Source organism: Panthera pardus, unplaced genomic scaffold (assembly GCF_024362965.1).
Source record: "Panthera pardus isolate Hobbes unplaced genomic scaffold, ASM2436296v1 HiC_scaffold_1, whole genome shotgun sequence".
Lineage (NCBI taxonomy): Eukaryota > Metazoa > Chordata > Mammalia > Carnivora > Felidae > Panthera > Panthera pardus.
Window position 1 is genome coordinate 65,536,098 of NW_026526654.1, and position 24,529 is coordinate 65,560,626.

The 24,529-nt window shown below is 39.0% G+C and overlaps 1 protein-coding gene across 2 annotated transcripts in view; it reads left to right on the plus strand.

Moving 5' to 3' along the window:
• Positions 1-24,529, plus strand: part of GTF2F2 (general transcription factor IIF subunit 2) — a 154,028-nt gene that overhangs the window by 5,998 nt on the left and 123,501 nt on the right. Inside the window, exons 2-5 of one of the 2 annotated variants that reach the window (XM_019447517.2) lie at positions 1,728-1,818; positions 7,518-7,591; positions 17,149-17,167; positions 18,511-18,655. In XM_019447517.2, coding sequence (XP_019303062.1) covers positions 1,771-1,818; positions 7,518-7,591; positions 17,149-17,167; positions 18,511-18,655 — 286 coding nt within the window. In that variant the 5' untranslated portion in view covers positions 1,728-1,770. The remainder of the gene's footprint in view (positions 1-1,727; positions 1,819-7,517; positions 7,592-17,148; positions 17,168-18,510; positions 18,656-24,529) is intronic. The other variant, XM_019447516.2, reaches the window with a different exon arrangement.

Here is a 24,529-nt window from a genome sequence, read left to right on the forward strand (position 1 = left end):
GTCCCAGGAAGAGTGCATGAATTTGGCAAAAGGGCCTCTCTTCAGTGAAGGCAATGTGAAAGAGGGCTAACAGCTAAGGGCTATCTTGTGGCCACACTCCCAGTAGCTAGGAGGATAAGGCCTTTGGTCCTAAATGGGGAAATGGGGTGCAATGTCTCCATTGCAATGCCCTTAATTTGCTTGTATTCTGGGAGAAACAGGGTTTGGAGACTAGTAGTTGGGGAACTGGACATTTGCTGAAGCAAAGTTGGCAGAGAAGCTTAGGGGAGTAATGTCTATACATGTCACCTTAGCACCTTGGCTCCAAAGTCATGGTTGACCTTAGTACTCTGCCTGCCAGGACTGAACCGGTGGGCGGGTATATTCATCCCACAAGCTTTGATTGCTGACCATTGTGCCAGGCTCCGAGTCTTTTATGGTGAGCAGAAACAGACATGGCCCCTGCTCTGTGAAATAGGATTTATAGTCTACCACAGGAGACAGACATCAGTCAAATATTAGTCCTAATGAAAACAGTTACAGACAGATAAGGACACCGAAGCCCCGAATACTGTTCGGTGGGTGTGGATAATAAAGGAATTTGACTTAGTTTAAAGGGTCAAGGGAAATTTCCCTGAGGAAGTATTGCTTAAGTGAGCCATTTTCTGTCGCTGTTTTTGGAAATCTGAGAAAACATTTCCTTTTGTGCCTATTATCTTGTCTCCATCTAATTTTCTTTAATGAATGTGGAGACAGTGGAAACAACACATATCTCATACGTGACATGTTGACAAGAGTGTTTTGGGAAAATGTACAAGAGAGTAGAATTCGGGTGTTCTTATAAAAGAATTATGTGAGGACATGATATGTTAATTAGCTTGACTCTAGTAACCAATTTACTATGTATATCAAATAATCATGTTGTATACCTTAAATATATACAATTTTTTTAAAACATAAAAGAAAAGAAAATGTTTTAAAACTTCAACCCTTCAAAAAAAAAGTTTTTTTAGAGGCTTGGGACCATATCAGTTTTTCTTCCCCGTCTCCCTCCCTTTTTTCCAGACTTAATGCTGATAGGCTGGAACTTCTGGGAAGCTCATTTCCATAAGTTCTTGCTTTTGAGTTATGTGTACATGATTGACATACTATCCTCATTGTGTTCTGTTTTTCATCAAAAGGGTATAGAATTTTGGCAACCTTTTGAGTTAAATAAGCTGGTGGGGTTCCCTGGGAATTTACAATTTTATTATAATGATGACAATGCAGTATGAGTTCCAAACTTATTTTTATCAATTAACTTCTGAAGCATATTCTTTTTTTAAGTTGTCAGTTGCTTCGTATTAGATACAATGTATTGTAGTGAATTTGATTTCTTTAAGAGAAAGAGTGATGCAAATGGGGTAGAGGCAAAAGGGGAGAGAGAGAAAGAGAGAGGGAGAGAGAAAGCATATCTCTAGCAGGTTCCACCACGCTCAGCGTAACCCTGGGATCATGACCTGGGCAAAGATCAAGAGTCGGATGGTCAACTGACTGAGCCACTCAGTCACCCCTGAATTTGATTCTTAATTTGTTTTAGTGTATGATATATATTGTACTTAGAACTTCTGCTTGTTTGGTGGCCTAAATTGTCATCTTTAGCAGTTTGATCAGAGACTCTTCTGACCTGGTTAATGTAGTAAAGAAGTGTGGTTCCCTCAGGTGTTCCTGTGCTCTAAAATATTTTTGTCTTTTCTTTATCTTAATAGCATTTCAGAGAACCAGCAATAAGGGACAGAGGCAAACTGGAAAATGATGTACTTCACTATTGGTGTCTTTCTTCCTTCCCCTTATTCTAAGGTAGATCTCTGAAATAGGTTTCTCTCTGAGAATGCAGTGAGGTATATTAAAATTAAATTCTGTATCGTAGATGTATCCCAGTAATGCCACCATTGTTAACTGCTGTCATTTTTATTACATTAACATTAGCTCATGTTTCTTCAATATTCAGTTATTAAAATAACTCCTTCTGCGAAACGCCAGGCTATTCTAGCTGCTAGGGATATAGCAGTAAACAAACAGACAAAATATCTGCCTTCTGTAGATTACATTCTAATGGGGAGGGAGAAGAGATGGTAAACAAATACATATATAGCAGGTGATAAGTGCTCTGAAGAAAAATAAATAAGGTAAAATGTATAGAAAGTAGCTGGGGATGCTGTTTTAAATAGGGTGGGGAAAGGGCCTCGCTGATAAGGTGGTCTGTGATCAGAGACCTAAAGGATATTATGGGGGCATGCCCTCCAGATATCTGGGGGAAGAGTTTTCCAGAGATAACAGCAATTCAAAGGCCTGCAGACACGAGGTGCTGGTCCGTGTGGTTAGAGTCAAGCGAGTGAGAGAAAGTAGAAGGAGATGAGGCCATGGGCTAGCAGGGGCCTGAAACATGCAAGACGTTATAGGATTTTTACTCTGAGTGACATGGGGAGCCAGTAGCCGTAGAGCTGGCAACGTGGCACAGTGATTATGGAGCTAGACTGCCTAGGTTAGAATCCTGGCTTCACTAGTTATTGTGTGAGTTGTTCTGAGGATTAAGTGAAGTAACATTTGTAAAGTGATTAGAAAAGTACCTGGCTTGTAGTAGGCACTATGTACACGTCTATTAAATAATTGAAAGGCTTTGAGCAGAACAGTATCATTTTACTTAATGTTTTAAGATGATGACTCTGGCTGCTGTATTGAGAATAAGCTAGGTGTGGACAAGAGTGGAAGGTAGGAAATCGGATAGGAGGCCAATGTGATTATATAAAAAGTGATGGTGGCTTGCATTAGGATGGTAAGCCTGGAATTGGTGAGAAGGGGCTGGAGTCCTAATACAATTTGAAGGTATTGCTGACTGGGTATGTCGTTCAGTTGGATGTGGAATGTGAGATAAAAGGAGCTATTCAGAGTAACTCCACGGAGTTTGAGCCTGAGTACCTGGAAGAATGGAGCTTTTGCTGAGACATGGAAAACTGCATGAGGAACACGTTTATGATGGAGAAATTAGAGTTCTGGTATGGATATTTTAAGTTTGAAATGTCTAGTGAATATTCAGATGGAGAGTTTGAGTAGGCAGTTAGATATATAAGTTGGGATTTGGGGGGAGAGCCTGGATTTGCTCTAAATTTGGGAGTTGTCTTACAGATGGTATTTAAAGTCACGAGACTGGATAAGATTACATAAAGTTGAGTGTGGGTAGAGAAGAGGAGTGGTCTGAGGACTGAAACCAGAGCCTTTTAAAGGTGAGAGGCCAGGGAGATGAGAATCTAGATGTGTCGGGACCTAAAAGGAGAGGCCAGAGAAGTGTGAGGAAAATCAAGAGAGATTGTGGTGACTTGAAGCCAAGTGAAGAAAGTGTTTGAAGGAGGAGGAAACAGTTCTCAAATATTGTTGAGTGGCGTTAAAGATGAGGATTAAACATTGACTTGGCAGTGTGGAGATACTTGGTCAGTAGGGTCATCGGTTTCAGTGGAGTGGTAGAGAGTAGAGCCTGTCTATAGTAAAACAAAATGGCAAGGGGGGAACTGTAGTCAGCCAGCAGAGACAATGCTTTCAAAGCGCTTTGCTGAAACGAGAGGCAGAAAAATGGGACAGTGTATAGAAAGAATTATAGATTCTGCTCTTAATAGATGTGTGATCTTGAAATTAGCAAATTTGCTCATCTTCCTGTGCCTCAGTTACCTCATTTGCAAAATGACTCTGTGGGTCAGGAGTCTTGGCAGGGCTTAATTGGGTCTCCTGCTTCAGAGTCTCTCCCAGGTTACAGGCAAGGTGTCAGCCAGGGCTGGAGTCTCATCTGAAGTAGTAACTGTGGAGAGATTGTTTCCAAGTTTTTCTCTGGTTGGCAGAATTCAGATCCTCCAAGGTTATTGGTCCGAGCATTTATGTTTCCTGCCTGCCTGTTGGCTGGAGCCTCTCCTTAGTTTTTTGCCACCTGGGCCTCTCCGGCATGGCAACTGACTTCATCAAAGTGTGCAGACTAAAAAAACAAGGAGAGAAGCAACACAGAAGTCACCATCTCATGTAACCTAATCACAGAAGTAATATCCCATGTAGAGAAAAATGAATCCTCTTTCACTGTTGGTGGGAGTGGCCACTTTGCAAAACAGTATGGAGGCTTCTCAAAAAGTTAAAGGTAGAACTACCCTATGACCCAGTAGTCATGCTACTGGGTATTTACTCAAACAATACAAAAACACTTATTCAGAGGGATACATGCACCCCTTTGGTTATGGCAGCATTATTTATAATAGCCAAGATATGGAAGCAACCCAAGTGTCTATTGATTGATGAATGGGTAAAGATGTAGTATTTATATATACAATGCAATATTATTCAGTTTTAAAAAAAGAATGAAATTTTGCCATATGCAATGAGTGACATGGATGGAGCTAGAGAGTATAATACTAAGTGAAACAAATCAGTCAGAGAAAGACAAATACCCTATGATTTCAGTCTATGTGGAATTAAGAAACAAAACAAATGAGCAAATGGTGGGGGTGGGGGGGTGGAGAGATAAACCAAGAAACAGACTCTTAACTATGGAGAATAAACTGATGGTTACCCAGAGGGGAGGTGAGTTGGAGATAGAGGTGATGGGGATTAAGAAGTGCACTTGTTGTGATGAGTCACTGGGTGACTCTTGATCTCAGGGTTGTGAGTTCAGGTCCCATACCTGGTGTGGAGCCTACTTAAAAAAAAAAAAAAAAAAAAATAGACATGAACAAATTTTGTAGCCAAAAAAATAAAAATGAATGGAAACAATTAATTAAATAAAAGAATAAAGGTATCCTAGCCAAAGGGGAAGGGGAGTAACATCCCATCACCTTTGCTATATTGTATTGATTAGAAACAAGTCACAGGACCCCTTATCCAAGAAGAGGTGATTACACAACGGTGTGAAGGTCAGGAAGTGAGTATCATTGGGGGACATCTTAAGAGTGTTCCTGCCACGTGTGGTAAGCACTCTAGTGTCAACGGTCATCGTCGTCGTCATCATTCTGATGGGGGGGATGATTCGAGGAGAGAGGAAAGAGAGGGTAGAATTGAAGGAAAGATGTCCTTGATCAGACTACAGGGGAAGAAATTCAGGGCACAAGTGGAGGGATTGGCCATTGTTCATGTATTGTTTTTAGAGGGGAAGTCAGGATAAACGGCTCCTGCTTTGGCTACCTGGTATATTTAGAGGTGTTCTGGATCCTCTTTCCCAGTTGGTAGAGGAAGTCAGGTTATCAGCACAGGGGGGGAAGGAAGGGAGAGGTGTTGTGGGTTTAAGAGTGAAGAGAACCTGTGACTCATCTGCGGTGGGAGAGTGAACTGACTAGGCAGATGGAGTTAAATTGCCAAGCATCTTGAAGGGCTGACTTGATGTTAGTAGCCATATATTTCAAGTGAGACTATTTGGCATCACTGTGTTTTTTTCCAGTTGCTCAGGTGCAGTGTGGAGAAGTAACACAAATAAAATCAATAAATTAATTAATAAAATAAGTAGCAGATAGATTGGCTTTAATGAGGATTAAGTTTCTGCCAGGCCAGTATGATGGAGGAGATAGGGGCAAGGAAATGATTGTAATGATGGGCTGTAAGTCCTTTAAGGAGCGAAGACGGGACACAGGCAGCTGAGGAACAGTGTTTAGATGTTAGAGTCAGTGATTTGAAGGGATGAAAGAACTGTTGGAGTTGAAGTACTGAGGAGAGAGCCAGGAAGATAGGAGATAGTGATTAGAGTGATTGCTTGAAATACAGATTGTGGAAGGGACACTATTACTGTCAGGGAGGAGGTCTTATGGCATCTATATATGTAGAGGGCTCATTTGAACCAGGAACTTGGAATATGAAGAAAAGACACCAACTTTCTCCTATGGACTTTATTAAAGAATATGCCTAGTCTTCGATAAATTTTGGTGTAAAGAATGCATTCATAATTGAAGAAGTACCATTAGGATCTTCTTTTGACCCTTTTGTTTCTGATTTTTTTCTACTGTATATCCAAACAAAACACTATAATTTGCTTGATAGTTAAGTGGTTCTTTTTGCAAATGAAATCTTGGTAAATAGAATTTTTTTTCCTTTCTTGCTTTGGAAGCTCTGACTCAGTTATGCATTGACGTTCGTGTTATCATTCCAAGATTACTGGGGGAAATAACAGTGACACCTGACACTCATTGAGTACTTGCTTTGTGTGAGGTATTATGCTTCATGTGGTATCTCATTCCTCACAGCAGGCTAACCTTGAAGGTGTACTGATTCCAGAGTTTAAATTACCTCTTAGAAGAAATAGTAATGATTCTTAAAAAAAAAAAAGGGGGGGGGGCACCTGGGTGGCTCAGTTGGTTAGGTGTCCAACTTTGGCTCAGGTCAGGATGTTGCAGTCTGTGACTTCCAGCCCCACATCGGGCTCTGTTCTGACAGCTCAGAACCTGGAGCCTGCTTCAGATTCTGTCTCCCCACCCCCCGCCCCTCCCCCACTCCTGCTCTCTCAAAAATGAATAAATGTTAAAAAAAAATTTTTTTAGAAATAGTAGTGATTCAGCATGTATTCTCTTAACCTTTTTGGGAATTAACACACCCCCCCCCTTTTTTTAAATTATGTTTATTTATTTATTTTGAGAGGGCAAAAGCGAGCGCATGCATGTGAGCACAAGCAGGGGAGGGGCAGAGAGAAGGAGGGACAGAATCCCAAGCAGGTTCTGTGCTGTCAGTGAGTGCAAAGCCTGATTCAGGGCTTGAACTCACAAACCTCGAGATCATGACCTGAGCTGAAACCAAGAGTCAGACACTTAACCAACTGAGCCACCCAGGTCCCTGGGAGTTAAATATATATCTAGTTACAAATAGATGCTGGACCCAGACTGCCTGGGTTTGAATCCTGACTCCATCATTTACTAATTATATAACCTTGGCTAATTTGTATAATCCCTGGGTGTCCCAGATTCATACTCTGTGAAATGAGGGTAATTAACAGTACCTACCTTATAGAGATGTGAGGATTAAATGTGTAAAGGTATGGAAAATGCTTATAACAGTGTCAGGAAAGTAGTAAGTATTATATAAATGTTAGTCGTGATATTTAATCATTTATTTCAGCAGATCCTTTATCTTTGGTCAGAGTTATAGTCTTAAGCACAATAAAATTTGATTTTTGAACTCATCTTGAACTTGGTGGTATCTCTGAATAATATCATGTTAGAGTGTTATGCCCCCCTGAGAAACATTTTCTGGTAGCCTTTCTCATGTCTGAACTTTAGGACTTACTTGGGAACATAAGTTAGCACTTTGTTTTGTTAAGTTTTTTGGCTAGCTTTAGTTTTGTGTCACCAGCTTGACTGACTTCAAGCTCTTTGAGAATTAAGATGATTTCTTAGTATCCCTTATAGTGCAAAATGTATGAGAGTGTGATACTTAATGATCAGTTATTATAGGCAGAAAGTAACATAGAAACATTATATCATTTTATGTTTAAGAAGTTTGTTAGCATCTAAAACATAGTCTTATTAGTGTTTTATTTATTTTTGTAGGTTCCTAAATATTTGTCCCAGCAATGGGCTAAAGCCCCTGGAAGAGGTGAAGTTGGGAAACTGCGGATTGCTAAGTAAGTTATTTATTTTTGACATCTTAAAAAGCTGGTTTTTGAAATTTTTATAAATGCTTTTACAAGTCATAACGGTTCTTTTTCAGATGGGGAATTTACCTGGAAAATGAGAATGAGCACATCAAGGATTGTCAAGAGATGGTTAGGTGCGCTGTGAGGAGTTGTGTGTGCACATGTGTATTTGTGTGCATGTGTATAGATGTGCGTGCACGCACACACACACACCCCTCTCTAGTGATAGATGTAAATATAAAGTCAGATTTATTGGTAAAACTTACTGACAGTGAAGCAGCAGAGTATGTAGTTCCCTCATCCCTCCATCTTCTCCACATCTTGTGAAGATGGATGCTTGGGTTGGGCATAACTAGATGTACCCAGTAAGTGCTTCAGTAGAAAGACTTTGCCATGGTGTCACCGTGTGTGTCTATAGAGGTATTGGAAGAGGGTAGGGAACACCTGGAAAACAATGTAAAGGTTTAGTTTCCTGATTAGAGAAATGACCTTGTTAGAAAGGGAAGCCTCTTTCAAAGCTCAGCTGGTGTCAGCCAGAGGCCTTGCATTCCACTCTGTTCATTCAGTCTTAACTCTAATCAGATCTTCCTGCCTACTACTCCATTGCAAGAGCTCTAGTTGGTCTCCAGTGCCTTCCTTTTAGTTAGTTGTTTAGTTTAGTTTTTGCTTCACTACAAATCACCCCCAAATTTAGTGGCCTAGAACAAAAACCTTATTATTTGCTTAAATTCTGTGGGGCATTTCTGTTTGGGACTGACCTGGCCTTCCTGGCTAGAATGGCCTCACGCACGTGTCTAGTGGTTGGCTTGCTCTCAGCTGGGACAGTGGCCGTGTGTGTTTTATCTGCAATATGCTCATTCACATGATGGTGAAAACTCCTAGAGCAAAAGAGAGAGAAGTCCCAATACACAAGCACTTAGCAAACCTGTGTTTGCATCATGTTTGCCAGAGTCCTCAGGATGCAACTCATAGCCAAGCCCAGGTTCACGGGGAGAGCAATACAGTCTACCTCCTGTTGGGGGTCACTGTGAAGGATTTGTAGTCCTTTTTTGCCATCTGGCACATCTACCTTCCTAAATCTAAGAGTCACCTGTCAGCCTTCTTAATTGTCCTTCAACAGAATTTTGACATAGTGATCATTCCTATCCTCCAACCCTTTTTTTCATTTCACTTCTGGGACACCACTCCTGATTGTCGTCCATAGGGGACTGTTCCTTCTCAGTCTAATGCTGGCTTCTTCATCTTCTCAATCTCTAAATGTTATTTGACCCCAGGGTTTTCTTTCTAGTTTTTTTTTTTTTTCTTCCTTACCTTTGTTCTGACAGATCTTTTAACCCTTCATTTTGTTTTAACAAGATGTTGATTGGAAACAGGCATGGTTTTATATCCAAAGTTCTAAAGTTAGGTAAGGACAAGTAATATCTTATTTTCTCAAGAGATGGTTACACATTTAATAGCAGAACGAGGCTTGAATTCAGGCCTTGAATTGTAAGAAAACTCCAGTAGGTTTCTGTTGTGGCTCTGTCACTTACTATCAGTGCAATTGTACAGGCCACTTAATCTTTTGAGTTTAGGTTCCTTATGCCTGAAGTTGCCTGTTTTGCAAGCCTTTTTTATGAATCCAGTGAGATAGTATGGAAATAGTTGTCATTTATTTGCATATATAACTAGAAAATTAACATATTTCTGGAAAGTTGTAGATAAATCAACATTTTTTGGTGAGTTATCATACTTTTATTGAAAGTATAAGGGAATGCAGACTTTGCATACTTTTAATTGAAATCTGGGGTGATCTTTTTTCTTTTTCAACATGGAATCCCTTATAACGCAGATAATTACCTACTATTTCGGTTGTGGACTTCAGAATTTCTTATAATTGGCTTTCCTGAAAATGGGAGCCACTATCAAGATTAAATCTCAGCAATATGTCACTGAAGAAAGGCAGACTACAGGAAAAATGTATTTTAATGGTGAACCATGTTGTTTTATGTAATAACTATACTAGAGCTCAAGACCTGGGTTCTAGTCCTTACTGGCTATTGATAATTATTTGGCCTTAGCTATCTAAACCGTAGCTTTTTTGTTTGTAAAATGTGGATAATAATGCCTTACCAACCCATAGAGTGTTTTTGAGCAAAAACAGCTTAGGGTTTGTTAAAATGTTTTGTAAACTCAAATGTTGTCCTTTTTCTGCCGTGAATATTGTGTTCCTCAAAACCTCTGTGGGAAGAAAATACCTGGTTGAAGAATGTAAATTTTTTTGGGGGGGGGGGGGTGCGGGGAAGAAGGGACTAGTATGGGAAATGGGATAAAAGCTGAGGTTCAGGAAACCTCTGCGAGCTCTTTGATCCCTGAAGTAAAGGCAGCATGCTAAATCAGCAATGGTGGGTATGTTGCAGTTTTATCAACCTTTGCTGGGGAGAGAATTTCAAGATCTGCATGGTGCGGTTGTTCATTCATTCCTTAATTTAAAGCAGACAGTTTACACAGTTGCATCTAGTATAGGGTGGCCATACCCCTGGGTTTGCCTGGAATAGTCCCAGTTTACATGTTTTCCCTATGCAGTTATTAATAGTGTCCCTGCTTTCACTCTCTTGAGTATCCTGGTCTTGACAATAAACTCTTTGCTTTTAATGTTATCAGGTGTGCATGTATTTTTTTATGTTAGCTAAAGGACCTGGCAGATCATCTACCTAACATGAAATATAATCAGTCTTGTCTTATAGAGCTAAATCCTTTTAATGATGAGAACAGCTTTATGGTAATTACTAACATTGCTATAGAAATGCTTAAAAACCGCTTGTTCCATGGTAGGTCTCCTGGCTGTCTGTCTTATTTGTGCTATTAATTCTCTTAGTTTTCATTCCTTATACTGAGTTACTAAATTCACTATTAAATGTAGGGTGATGAGGAATGGCTTTGGAGTGCCTGTGACTAGGTTATCAGGATTTTAATTGGTTTAAAGTAGATATGAGTCATAGGGTTATGTGGCTATAAGCAAAAGGCTCCCTTAGTAGATGTTTGTTGTTTAGGATGAAGTGAGATGATAATCTCACTCTTCTCTTTGCCACTTAGCATATGGTGCAAATATTAAGTTTGGTTCTAGTGCTGTACTTAGAGTCATGGACAGATAAGTTCCTTTAGTAGAGTGAGACAAGGACAAAGAAAAAACTAAAAAACTCAGTGTCCTTTGAGGAATATTTGAAGGTACTATGGCTGTTGAGAGAAGATTTAAGGCAGACCAGGTGAAACCATCTTCAAATATTTTTAAGGCTAGGAGATACATAGTCAAGTATGGATTCTTAGAGGAAGATTAACCAATTTATGGATGATCTGTGTGGCAAAAAAAAAAGAATATATATATATATATATTTGGGTAAAGCATGAAAACAAGGTTTTAAAGAGCCAGTGTGACATAGTGGCTATGAGTATGGACTCAGGAGTCATTCAGCTCTGGGCTTTATCTAGACCTTGTTAACTTACTAGCTGTGTGACTTTCAGTAAGTTGCTTACCCTCTCTGTTTCCTCATCTATTAAAAGGTTGTGGTATTAATACTTCAGGGGTTCAATGCATGTAAAATAGCCAGTAGTGTTTACTTACTGTTGTGCCACATACTGCATAGTACAGACTCTGTGTTGTGTATGATGTGTGGGTATGGACCTCCCTTCCCCGGCCCATCTCCCAAAGGTAAGCAGCAGCAGTTTGCAGTGCCTTAGATAGGCCAGAAGCTAGGAAGGTCTATGTGGTGCGGTTGTTCATTCCAGCAGAGACAGGGCTGTGGAGTAGAGGAATTGGGAGAGGCAGAGGACGGGGAGAAGACATGCAGGTGGGAGTGCAGCTCTCCCCAAATTGGTTCCGTTTACACCTGAAAACAGGAGAATCCAGTCTGTTGTAACAGCTGGTGACATTTGGGCCATTTCTCTTAGGCAGTTTATGCAATGTTTCTAAAGCATTGTACTTGGATTATTTTTATACCTTTGGATGTGTGATGTGTACTGCGTTTCAGTTAGCTTACGGTTTTACTTTAGGTTAAGTTTTATTTGTTTTTTTTTTAATTTAAAAACTTTTTTTTAATGTTTATTTTTGATAGAGAGAGAGAGATAGGGAGTGTGAGTGGTGCAGGGGCAAAGAGAGAGGGAGACAGAATCTGAAGCAGGCTCCAGGCTCTTGAGTTCTAGCTTTATTTCTTTTTTTTTTTTTTTTTTTTTTTTTTCCTAGCTTTATTTCTAAACACATATAACAGTTAGGGTCATATGGGGGCCCACTAATAAAAAATATGTGGACAAAAAATCAATGAGATAGAATCTTTCTGTTATAATATTGACTAAATTTAGAAAACCTTACTGTTGATAGGAGTTTAAATAGGTGCAAACTTTCTGAAGGCCAGCCTGGCAACATATATATATGTGTACACATACATATATGACACACTCACATGTATTCACACACACATTACTGCCCAGAACAAAGTAGAATAGTAATCCTGCTGTTTTCTCTGCCAGTTAGCTACAGTGCCAACAGTTCAGTTCTTGGTGCTGCCCTTATAGAAAGACACGGACGAACTCATCCAGCAGTGTGGGACTGGGATAATGAGAAGGCTAGAAATATTAATAATAAAATATTCATGCTCTTGACCCAGCATTTTCATGGCACTTAGCTTCTAAAAGAAATAAGTCAGTGATGCAGAGATTGAGGATATTCATTTCATCATTGTTATAGAGAAAAATTAGTAACTTTCTCAAATTCTGTAGCAAGGAATTAATGAAGTAAACTGGGGACATTTTGAAATTATTTAATACTTTTTTTTAATTTAAAAACTTTTTATTTTAAAAAAAATTTTTTAGTGTTTATTTTTATTTAAAAATTTTTTTAATGTTTATTTATTTTTGAGACAGAGAGAGAGTGCAAGTGGGGGGAGGGGCAGAGAGAGGGGGACACAGAATCTGAAACAGGCTTCAGGCTCTGAGCTGTCAGCACAGAGCCCGACGCGGGGCTTGAACCCACGGACCGCGAGATCATGAGCTGAGCTGAAGTTGGACACTCAACCGATGGAGCCACCCAGGCGCCCCTAATGTTTATTTATTTTTGAGAGCGGGACACAGAGTGTGAGTGCGGGAGGGTCAGAGAGACAGGGAGACAGAATCTGAAGCAGGCTCCAGGCTCTGGGCCCGCCACACAGATACCAACGCGGAGCTTGAACTCACAAACGGTGAGATCAGACCTGAGCCAAAGTTGGATGCTTAACCGACTGAGCCACCACCCCCAAAAACTTTTTCATTAAAAAAAAAAATTATTTTAATTTTTAAGTAGGCCTATGCCCGGTGTGGGTCTTGGACTCATGACCCCGAGATCAAGAGTCCTGTATGTTCCACCGACTGAGCCAGCCAGGCACCCCAGTATTTTCATTTTAAAACAATGTCAAGCTACAGAAAAGTTAGTTAGAAGAACAGTATAAAGAACTTTTGTGGTTCTTTGGTGACTACAAAAAGGACATTCTCCTACAACAATCACAGCACACCCCTCCAAATCAGTAGGTTAACATCATATGGTACTGCCTAATCCTTAGACTTTATTCAGGGTTTGCCACTTATCTCCAGACTGTTTTATAGCAAAAGGATCCAGTCCACAACGTTGAATTACATTCTGTTGTCCGTTCTCTCAGTTTCCTTAAATCTAGAACATTTGGAAGTCTTTGATTGACTTGTATACTGTGTAAGTGTCAACATGCTTGATGTTTACAAGGCTGTTATTTTATGTAATTTGAGTTTGATGTTTCTTCATGATTAGATTGGGGTTGTATACCAGGTGAAACTGGGTTCTTACTGTATTTTAGCAAGGTTTATGTGTTTTCATTTTGTCCCATGACTGGTAGTGGTAACTTTGATCACTTGATTAAGGAGCGTCTTCTATGCTTTTTCACTGTAAATTTACTCTTTTCCCTTTTATAATTAATATTCTGTGAGGTGGTACTTGGAGACTATGTATATATTCCATGTCTTTTTTTTTAATGTTTATTTATTTTTGAGAGAGAGAGAGAGACAGAGTGCAAGTGGGGGAGGGGCAGAGAGAGAGAGAGAGAATGAGAGAGAATAGAATCCAAAGCAGGCTCCAGGCTCCAAGCTGTCAGCACAGGGCCTGATGTGGGGCTCGAACTCACAGACTGCAAGATCATGACCTGAGCCAAAGTTGGACACCTAACCAACTGAGCCACCCAGGTGCCCCTGTGTATTCCTTTCTCATCAGATTTTCCACTTTATTAATTTAGCTATGTTAGTGTGAACTCATGGATTCCAGTTTTAGTCAGTGAGTCACAGTTTGTTACTATCATCATTTATTCTCATGTTCAAATTGTCCAAAATGCAGCCACCGGAAGCTCCTCCTAGCCCGGTTCCCATGCCCCTTTGTAAAGTGTACAGTTCAGTAGTGCAGCCCCATGGCCTTTTGGCATGTCTCCATCATTCTTTGAGCACTTACTTTTTGTCATAGAAAAATGGTTTTGGACTCACCTTGCGTATTTCTGTCAGAGCCTGGAGTCAGGCATTTCTCCATGGAGTCCTAGTTCTTCTTCTTCTTTTTTAATGTTTATTTATTTATTTTGAGGGGTGGGAGGCGGGGAAAGAGGGAGAGAGGGAGAATGAGAATATCCCAAGCAGGCTCCATGCTGTCAGCACAGAACCTGACTTGGGGCTCCATCTCACGAACTGTGAGATCATGACCTGAGTGGAAATCAAGAGTCAGACGCTTAACCCACTGAGCCACCCAGGCACCACCCCCCCCAAACACACACCCCTTTATTTCCTGACCCTGCTAGGTTCTGACACACTTCTTGTTGAAGCATTCCTCTATAGGGATGCCTTCCTTACCCTCCTGGGCACTGACACCTCGCCCCAGGCTATCCCCTCAGCCCCAGGCACTTGCTTTCCATCCCATTTGGGTTATGCTGCCTCTTCTCAACCCAGTCTTCAGATACCCACCTTCCTTGGCTCCATCTAATGGTTTTTGAGCTGACTTTTCAAGAAGGGAATGTATGAATAGGAATTAAAACAAAACCAACAAAAAATCCTGGAGCACAGTTAAAGACTTGGTATTATTTGGTCAATTTTTTTAACCTTCAAAAAGGGGGTGTTTTATTGGCTGTCAGTAATTAGTGAAAAGTCTCCTCCCATTGATGTCAAATCTGAGAAGTATTTAAAAAGTGTAAGAAAAAGGAAAGACAATTTTCTAGAAAGGCCAGAGGAACTGGATTGGAGTGTAAAGAAATAGTGGCGGGGTATTGAGAAGTGGACTCAGAGTGACGAAGGACTGGCTGCACAGCATCGTGAGGCATTCATTCAGTGAAAGGGTGGGCTACATGTTCACTGCATTCATTTCTGAGGATATTACCGTGTTTTACAGTAGTTGATGTTTATAATTTTAACCACAGGTTATCATGAAAAAGGTATATTTTATTGGTAATATTGAATGTCAAAAGGTCGTGTATACTTCATACATTTATATGCCAAGACAAAAGAATATCTAATCCTTTAAAAAATAAGTCTTAAGTCTTTTTTATTCTAGAAAATTAACTCATCCAGAGTTCATCAATCTCTTATCATTCCAGCCAAGATGATGTTATAAATAAATATATGAAAATAAAATTGTCATCCCCTGTTGTGTTCTCTAATTGCATCTGGGTGATTTTCTATCCCCAGACTGGAAATGTCAGCATGATCTTTAATCAGTCCTTTTCCCCTTGCTGCCTACTTCCAATCATTTCTTCTTCTGTCAGTTCTGACAGCTCAGATATCCTGCCACACACTCCTCCTCTTTGCATTCTGCCATTGCCTGGTTAAAGCCTTCATTACTTTTTTGTGAGTTTTTGCATTAACCTCAATTCAATTCAGTAAACATTCTGCAAGTGCTTTCCCTGCATCTTTGCCTTTATTTTGATTGCGGCACCTCTGTCTGAAAGGTTAGCTTAATTAAATGTCCTAGAAGCCAGGTCCAGGAGTAATAGGGAAGGGACTGCGATGAATTCATTGCCTGTCTGCGCATGTCAAAGGGATTATTGTCATACTGAATTGAGGGGTGGGTGAGGGCACTATCGCTGCCAAATCTTCCAGTCTTTTGAGAGGAGCTGCAAATGCATATTTTTACATGAAATCTTAGAATTTTTTCACTTCTCTTTTAGGTGCTTCCCAACAAAAGGGTGATCAACATTGCATTTTAATATGTGAAAGACTCTGAGGAGTCCTGCAGTAAACAAATCTGTTTAAGATTCTGGATTCCTTAGTCTGGCCCAAGAGGCTCTTTACCGCTTGACTCAAGCCTGCCATTCACTGATGTTAGAAAGAATGTGCTAGATCTTCTCACTTCTGTGTTTAATTGGATTACTCTCTTAACCTGGAATGCCTCCGTGTTGTTGACCTCATCTCTCATTTAATTTGTCTTTTGCTAGCTTTCTCATCTGCATTTTCCTGACAGCACGTTGTACCTGCCATAAAGTTATTATCCTGTTTATGTTGTTCATGGATCGAATCATTTTGCATTAAACTAGGACCTTTGAGGACAAAGACCTGTATTCATACTGTATACCATGCACTTGGCACAATGCCTAATGTTTGTAGACACTTCATCACAGAATGAGTGGTTGAGCCTCTGAGTGAAGGCAGGTTGGAACTCAGTCTGGTGTTATGGAGAAACAGTAGTTTTCTAACTGGTCTTCATATCCATTTTATATATATTTTCTGGTGCAAGTTTCTAGGAGCATATTTTATACTGTATTCTTTTGTTCATGCAATACATGTGGCTCTCCATTGCCTAAGGAATAAAGTCCATGCTCTGCACTGTGATATTCAAGATACTCTGTGGTCTAGCCTCAGTTCTCCTTTATAGTTCATCTCCCACTATTCCTTAGTTTGTACTCTCCGAGCCAAATGTGACTACATTTTCATGATCAGACTCTTTGTGGCTTTGCTCAGCTGATACGTCTGATACTATTTTCCTGTCTCAGCCTGTTGAAATCCCAGTACCCTTCAAGACTTAGCTCAGGCTTTCTCTTTTGTTAAGCCATTCCTCAACTCCTAGAATGGAAGAAATGGTCTCCTATCTGATCCTGGCACATTGGGATTCTCTTAAACATTAATTAAAATTTATCTCTTGTAGTTATGGATATAGCTTTTATATCTTCTGGCTGGGAACAGATATTACATCCAGTACTTTGCTTAGAGTAGATATTTAATACATGGTTTTTAAAATTAGACTATTATATAGTATGCAGAAATAAAGGTAACAGTAACAAGATCATTACTTGGATAAACTGTTATTAGGACAGGTTGCAATAGTGTTAAGTGATATAAACTTATGTACACAGGGGATTAATGTGGTTTTTATTTTTACCAAATGATTACAAGTAGGTTAGTTGAGGAGAGCCAAGGGTAAATATTAGTCGATCTATGTAAATGCTATATTTTATGTAAATATGAAATAGTGTTATTTCTTTTAGTTCTTAACATACATTTGAAGAAAACATGAAATCTAAATAAAATTCTTTCCTTTCTTTTAGGAATCAAGGAAGGACTGAGGTAAGATTATTTCTATGAATATTTTATTGAAGACGTGAGATTATTTTACCATGTATTAGTAATAGCAAAGAGAAGGTGGTGTTTGCATTCTGGAAAACTACATCAAAACACTGGCTGATGGTGAGGAACGCGTAACAGTATAAATGTCACTTTTGTGTGAATGAATGGACTCCTTTCTAGTTGTTCATTCTTAGCATTTTTCTGCTTTGACCCAAAATATCCCTTCACTGGGTACTATGAGGCTTATTCTTGCTTCAGTATTACTCGAATATTATTTCAGTGTGGCAAAGGCCTTTGGTCTGGATTTTTCAGGGCTTTAGGTTTTGACCCATTAAGTCCAGGACATAATTGTGGTACCTATCACATACCAGAGAAGTATTTAATAAATGCTTTATGGCCTTTCCTTTGTTGTTGGGAGATTAGTATTTTATGTTTATAAATCCCTTTGATAGAAAATGTGAGGTTCCTTTGGGGAGAGCTGGTATGTAGTAAAAATCCTTGTGAAAAAATGTCTACTACGTCTTTTTTATTCTAAACCTCAATATTGAATTACCTTTGTAAGTATTTATTTGTATTTGTTAAAGTATTCAAAAATAAAACAGCACCATGTACTCCTACAGCAGTCATTAAGACCTAAAAAAGAAATACATCCCCTGCTTATGGGAATGTTTAAGCTTTCTAGTAATAGCTCACTTTTTCCTTTAAGTACAGTCACCTTTTAAATACTCTTATAATACTCATTCATTAAGCAAATACTATTTTCCTTCTATGTGCCAGGCCCTTTGCTATATATTTATTTATATTATATATTTAAGTATATACATTTGTAAGGATATAAATGTAAGAAGATAAAATCCCTTGACTTCAGAGACCTTAGGGGAAAAAATTTATTCCTGTTTTGGAGCTAGAGTTTCTTCAGCCATAAACCAGAGAAAAACATTTGAAAGCTGTCACCCATCTTTATAATGGTAGATTAGCCCCATTATTCTGACAAATGGGAATAGATTCCCTTTTTGTGACTAAGTATTAAGGATTTTTTGATAAAGTTTTAGAAAAATGTTGAATAAAACTGAGGGCTGATGGGGGGTGGGAGGGAGGGGAGGGTGGGTGATGGGTATTGAGGAGGGCACCTGTTGGGATGAGCACTGGGTGTTGTATGGAAACCAATTTGACAGTAAATTTCATATATTAAAAAAATAATAAAAGAAAAATGTTGAATAAAATGACTAGAAATTGAGGTTCATATTTTTAAAAAGGTACTTGATTTATAATCAGAATTTCTGTGAAAGATACTTTGAATACATAAGTCTGTTGTAATAAGCTTTTGTTAATGTGTCTGTTAGGTGTCATTTACTTTGAATGAGGATCTTGCAAATATTCACGATATTGGCGGGAAACCAGCTTCTGTCAGCACCCCTAGAGAACATCCATTTGTCTTACAAAGTGTTGGAGGACAGACATTAACAGTCTTTACTGAGAGCTCATCAGGTCAGTGGGAATAGAATTATTTAATGTGATTCCAGTACTTGTTATATAGATGCTGTGTCTCAAATTACACTTTAAGGTCATTATCAAGGCTGCTTTACCTGTTGTTCTGTCTACCTCTATTATTCATTTCATGCTATTTGTTTCTCTACTTTCCTGTGATTAATGAAATTTTGGCTGTTACTCGAAGGGTTTAATTTCCATTTGGGGCATGAAGAAATAGAACAAAGCAGATGGAAGAGTCTGGTGCATCAAGCTGTCTTCTAGGATGTTGAAGAAACAGTATTCTGAGTTTTGCCAAGATAAGGTCATACTTTCCTGTTTTGGTAAATTGATATTCAGCAGCTATAAGTTGTGTTTAAAAAAATACTGCTTAATATTAGGGAATCTTTTAGTCTGAATTTTTGCCTTTGTAGGTTTCAGTTCTAAGAGAGCCTTTTTAGCACCGAGATTTGAACTGTTTTTACTTGGTTTTGACACTCAAGAAGCTCTGTGTTAAGTACAGTTTGTAAATTTTGTTTGTTTGCTCTGATATTCTACCAGTTCAGTAAATCAGGAGCAAGTATTTCATTTTGTGCATTAGAGAGGGAGATTTTTTGCAGCATATGTATATGTTTATTTTCACTGTTTCTTGATTTTTAACCTTCTCTGAATGTAGCATATTACTATTAATGTAGCAGGGCAACTCATTTTAATGGAGCTAATTTCCCGTATCTAATTTAAAAAGTTTGTTGGTTGTGTAAGGAAAATGATTTGTGATTTTGTCATATCTGCATTAAACATTACAAAAAAGGCTATAAGAAATTATAGTATGTTAAGGATGTTATTGTTATAAAAAAAGAATATGTTCAGATAAATTTTTTGTGATGTCTTAGAATACCAGTAGCTATAAAAACTGATCTAAAAAATATTAGTATTTTCCCCCACTTTTAATGTAGAATGTAACACAGGGGTAAAATAATTTTTCTGCATGTGGTTTAGGGTAAAAGTTTTGTTTTATTGCATTATTCTGATGCTACAATAATATTGATACTATAATAATGTGTAGTATTATGGGAGGTAGAAAGTGTTAAATACTTGCATTTTCTCTTGGAGAGGATTCAGTCATTCAACAAATATTTATTGTATGCCATGCAGGGCATAGCACAAGTGCATCCAAGGAATCTGGTGTTTGTCTTGTGATTGATAGGATTTAATAATACCTATTGAACCTGTGGGTTTTTTCCACTTTTGTGTTGGCCCTGGAGTAGAAGAGGCATAGTACCAAGATCGTAAATAGGAGGCAGAACCGTGAAAAAGTTTGAGGTAGGACAATTTTGAACTACTTTTGTAGAAAAAGGTATCCTATTTCAGCTTTTTTACATTTTACTAAATTGCTAATTTTTCAACATGTGATTTATTACTTATATAAAAGACAGTGATTTAGCAGGCTCTGTGCTGACAGCTCAGAGCCTAGAGCCTGTTTGGATTCTGTGTCTCCCTCTCTCTCTCCCCCTACCCCGCTAGTGCTCTGTCTCTGTCTCTCTCAAAAATAAATAAAACATTTTAAAAAATGAAAGTTTTAAAAGACAGTGATTTAGAACGATAAGGTTTGTTATCCTCAAAATTTATCTTCCATTAAAAACATTTTTTTTAATGTTTATTTATTTTTGAGAGAGAGAGAGAGAGAGAGAGAGAGAGAGAGAGAGAGAGAGAGAGAGTAAGCGTGTGCAGGCAGGGGAGGGGCAGAGAGAGAGGGAGACACAGAATTCGAAGCAGGCTCCAGGCTCCGAGCTGTCAGCACAGAGCCTTATGCGGGGCTCGAACTCACAAACTGCGAGATCATGACCTGAGCCGAAGTTGGACACTTAACTGACTGAGCCACCCAGGCGCCCCTTTATCTTCCATTTTTAATCTCGTAAATTCTTTAGTTAGTATTGTTCTCTTTTTGAACATTTTGTGTTCACATTTCTGGTTACAGTGTACTCCAAAGTGAATATGGTATTATAAGGATTATCTTGGCAGGGATATGGAAGTGGATCAAGATTGTCATCCTTCTTTTGGAGTTTGGACAATATGTTCTTGCTTTGTAGAGCTGTGGTAATACAAATGCAAGTCTAAGTTGCTGCTAGATGCTGCAGACTATAAGGAAACTTTTTTCTTATTATTAATAGCAGTCATTTCGGTTTAAGTCATTGTTCCTTGGTTCTCCTTGCACTTTTCTGGGCTTTGTTTTCCTTATTTGTGAAATGGGATAATAATTATTTACGTTTATGTATAAATAGGAATATATTTAAAACACAACAACACTCTACATAATAAATGGTCAGTGACTATTAACTGTTATTATTAGATTTTTTTTTTTAGCTCTAGCTATCTATAGATGTATATATTTTTTTAAGTAAGCTCCGGGCCCAATATGTGGCTTGAACTCAGCCATGACCCCAGGATCAGGTGTTGCATACTCTACTGACTGAGCCAGCCAGGTGCCCCTATATTAGATCTTGTTTTTAAACACTTTAGGTTTCAAGTTTATTTTAAGCCATGTGCTTGCAGTTTAGCTCTCTGTGTGTATACCATTTGATGAACTTCAGCCAATAGAGATTTTTATGTTTTGTTTTTTTACTGCTTTATTTATTTATTTATTTATGAGAGAGAGTGAGAGAGCGCACGTGTGTGTGCAAGAGCATGAACAGGGGAGGGGCAGAGAGCGAGGAAGACACAGAATCTGAAGCAGGCTCCAGGCTCTGAGCTGTCAGCACAGAGCCTGACACGGGGCTCGAACTCGTGTACCGCGACATCATGACCAGAGCTGAAGTCGGACGCTTAATCGACTGAGTCACCCAGGTGCCCCGTTCAGTATTTTTGGATTGCCTCAGTGACCGAGGGGGAAAAAAAAAACTTTAATGAACCACTATTTTTAATGATTCAATTTTGTATGTTAGAGTTTTTTTGTGAGGATGGAATTAGAGGGGACTGATATGTTTTACATTGTCTTCTTAATTAAACCATTCTGCATTTCTTGAGTGTTCTGTGACCACAGTTCGTTTCTAGTTGAGTATTCCTATCTGAGGGAACATGTTTTATTTTTAAGACCATTTGGGGTTTGACTCTTTTTCTGCCTTGACATTTCTCTGTGAAATTCTAAATCTATTTCTCTATTAAATATTTTTTTAGCTAGTCTTCTTATCTCTGTACCGGTATGTAGAGAGAAATGCCTGTGTTCAGTCTTCACTTTTTCCTGCTTGGATCTTTGGTTTAGTGTTTTTATCTACTATTTGTTGGAAATTAAATAACTTATGTTTCTTTTATAATTTACGCCCCTATGTTTGTTCGAACTTAGGTTTTATTCTTTATAATTGCAAATCCTAGACTAAAAGTTGCTATTCATTCATCTGTTCAATAGATACTTAATTCTAAGCTCTGTTAGAGTAAGACTAGACTTTTGTTCAGTTGGGCAACTGGTATGTGGAAAAAATAAGTGTTACAGAAAGTACTCTCATGGAGCTATGTATAAAGAAGGAAAAAGAATATGCACTTTAATTGAAGGAACTGGGAAAGACTTCAAAAATGGAGATAATATTTGAGCTGTACCTTAAAAGTATATGAATATTTACATGAATAAGTGTGCCTTGAATAGGAGGAGGGAAATAAAGATAAAAAGCATTTTTCTTGCCTTCAGATACCCTATTCTTCTTCACTTTGCTTTCTCCTACCTGTCATACTTTGTCATAATCTATTAAAATCCATTAAATAGTCCTTGTTGGATCAAAGCAAAAAACTCAGTTGTGGACCTGATAGTCTAGTTTACAGACAAAAAAGTTTGAACTGGTGCCGTGGGAGTGGAAAAGAATATCCTCTTCGAGAGATAACAGAGGTAATTTTGACAGCTTTTGGTGATGAATTGACTCGGACAATTGGATGAGTGAGAAGTCTAGAATGGTTTCTAGGCTTTTTTGGCTTGAGCATCTGGATAAATGGTGAGATCATTACGGAGATAGCAAATATTGGAAGAAATGGGTAGGATTAGAGCTGATAGAACCACGGTGGCATTCGGTGTTCTAAGTTTTCATTACCTTTGACCCTTCTGCAGCAGTTCATTAATTCAGCAAACTGATATTTGTACCTGTTGTTGGCAGGACCTCTTTTATTTAGAGTTGGGGTACTTCAGTGAGCAAAATCCCAGCCTTTATGGTGCTTACATTTTAAGTAAGAGGAAATAGCAACAAATAATAAACTTAATGAGTAAATTGCATCTTAGTCTAGAAGGTGGTAAATTATCTGAGAAAAAGGCAGAGAGTGGTGTCAGGAGTACTGGGTTGAGGGTGGGGCTTGCAAATTTAAGTAGTGTGGTCAGTGTGGGTCCATTGAGAAGATGGGATTTGCACAGCCTTGAACTCCATCAGAAGACGTAGCCATGTGGTGTTAGTAAGCCAGCTAGGAGTTCTCAAGGCAGAAGCAACAACACATTTGCCCTGAGGTGGGAGCAAGCCTAGCATGTTCCAGGAGTAGCAAGGAGGTCAATGTAGGGTGGAATAGACGGGCCAACGGGAAGAGTAGTGGGCTAGTGGTAGTAGTGAGCTGGAGCAGAAGGAGTTGGCAGTGACCGGTCGGTCATAAAGGAGCTTGTAAACCAGTAACGGTTTTGGATTTTATTCTGAGAAAAGTGGGGAGCCACTGGATAGTTTTGAACAGAATAGAGATTTGATCTGATTTACATTTTAAAGAATGACTCTGGCCAGCAAGTAGAGAAGAGACTCTGAGGGCAAGTGTGGGAGCTGGAGGCTACTGCAGTAATCAGGGGAGAAATGACAGAGGACTTGGACCTGTCGGTGGTAGCCGTGACAAAGGTCTGGGCTCTCATCTGATGTCCAATCCCGTCTTTTTTTTTTTTTTTTAAGTTGTTTTTTTTTTTAATGTTTATTTATTTTTGAGAGTCAAAGCATGAGCGGGGGATAGGCAGAGAGAGAGAGGGAGACATAATCCAAACCAGGCTCCAGGGTCTGAGCTGTCATTGCAGAGCTCAGTGCTGGGCTCGAACCCACAAACCATGATATCCTGACCTGAGGAGAAGTCGGAGACTTAACCGACTGAGCCACCCATCTTTAGTTGTCTGAACAGATAATCCACTTGGATTTTTTGTTACAAAAGTCATATTGATTTTTCCATTCGTTTATTCTCCAGATATTCATATTTCTGTCAGTGATAACATCATCAGTCTTTTATTCTCTTGGTCATGATAATTCTTAGCCTCCTTTTACTCACACATTTAGTCAGGTGTCTCGTTTCGTCATTTCTGTTGGAAAAATCACATGTAAATGTTTGTGTGGTCCCCTGAAGCAGTCCTGTGAAAACTTCACCCATCCTCGCTACCCTCTCTGGTTCAGTCTGCTGGAATCCCTTTTACAGTAGCTTCCTGGCACCTGCCCCTGCTTTTCCCCTTTGTTTCCCCCCTCTCCCCCCCACCAAGGATTTGTTTGCCTTTTTTAGTTGAAGCCACCTTCCTTCGCTGCTCTAGTCTTGCTTGATTCTTCTTTCTTGATAGTAAGGTTTGTTTTACTCATTTTGCCCCTGAATTAAACCTTGTGGGTAGGATACTGTGTCTCATGCTTATCTCCATAGTGCCTGGGCTAGGATTGAGCAATATAGTGGGTGAGCAAAGGTGCTAAAATCATTTATTTTCTCTTAAGAATTACTACTCCAAAGGTACATTTTAGAATGGTTTTTAAGGGAGATGACTTATTAGTGACAAAGGATGGGCTTTCTTCTTCAGAGTTTCTTAAGACGTTTGAGGTTCAAAACTGAATATTAAATTCCTTTGTTTCTCACTTTATTTCTTGCTCGTTATATTTTAATTTTGGCACAGCTGATTCTTTTACTTTTTTTTTTTTTTTTTGC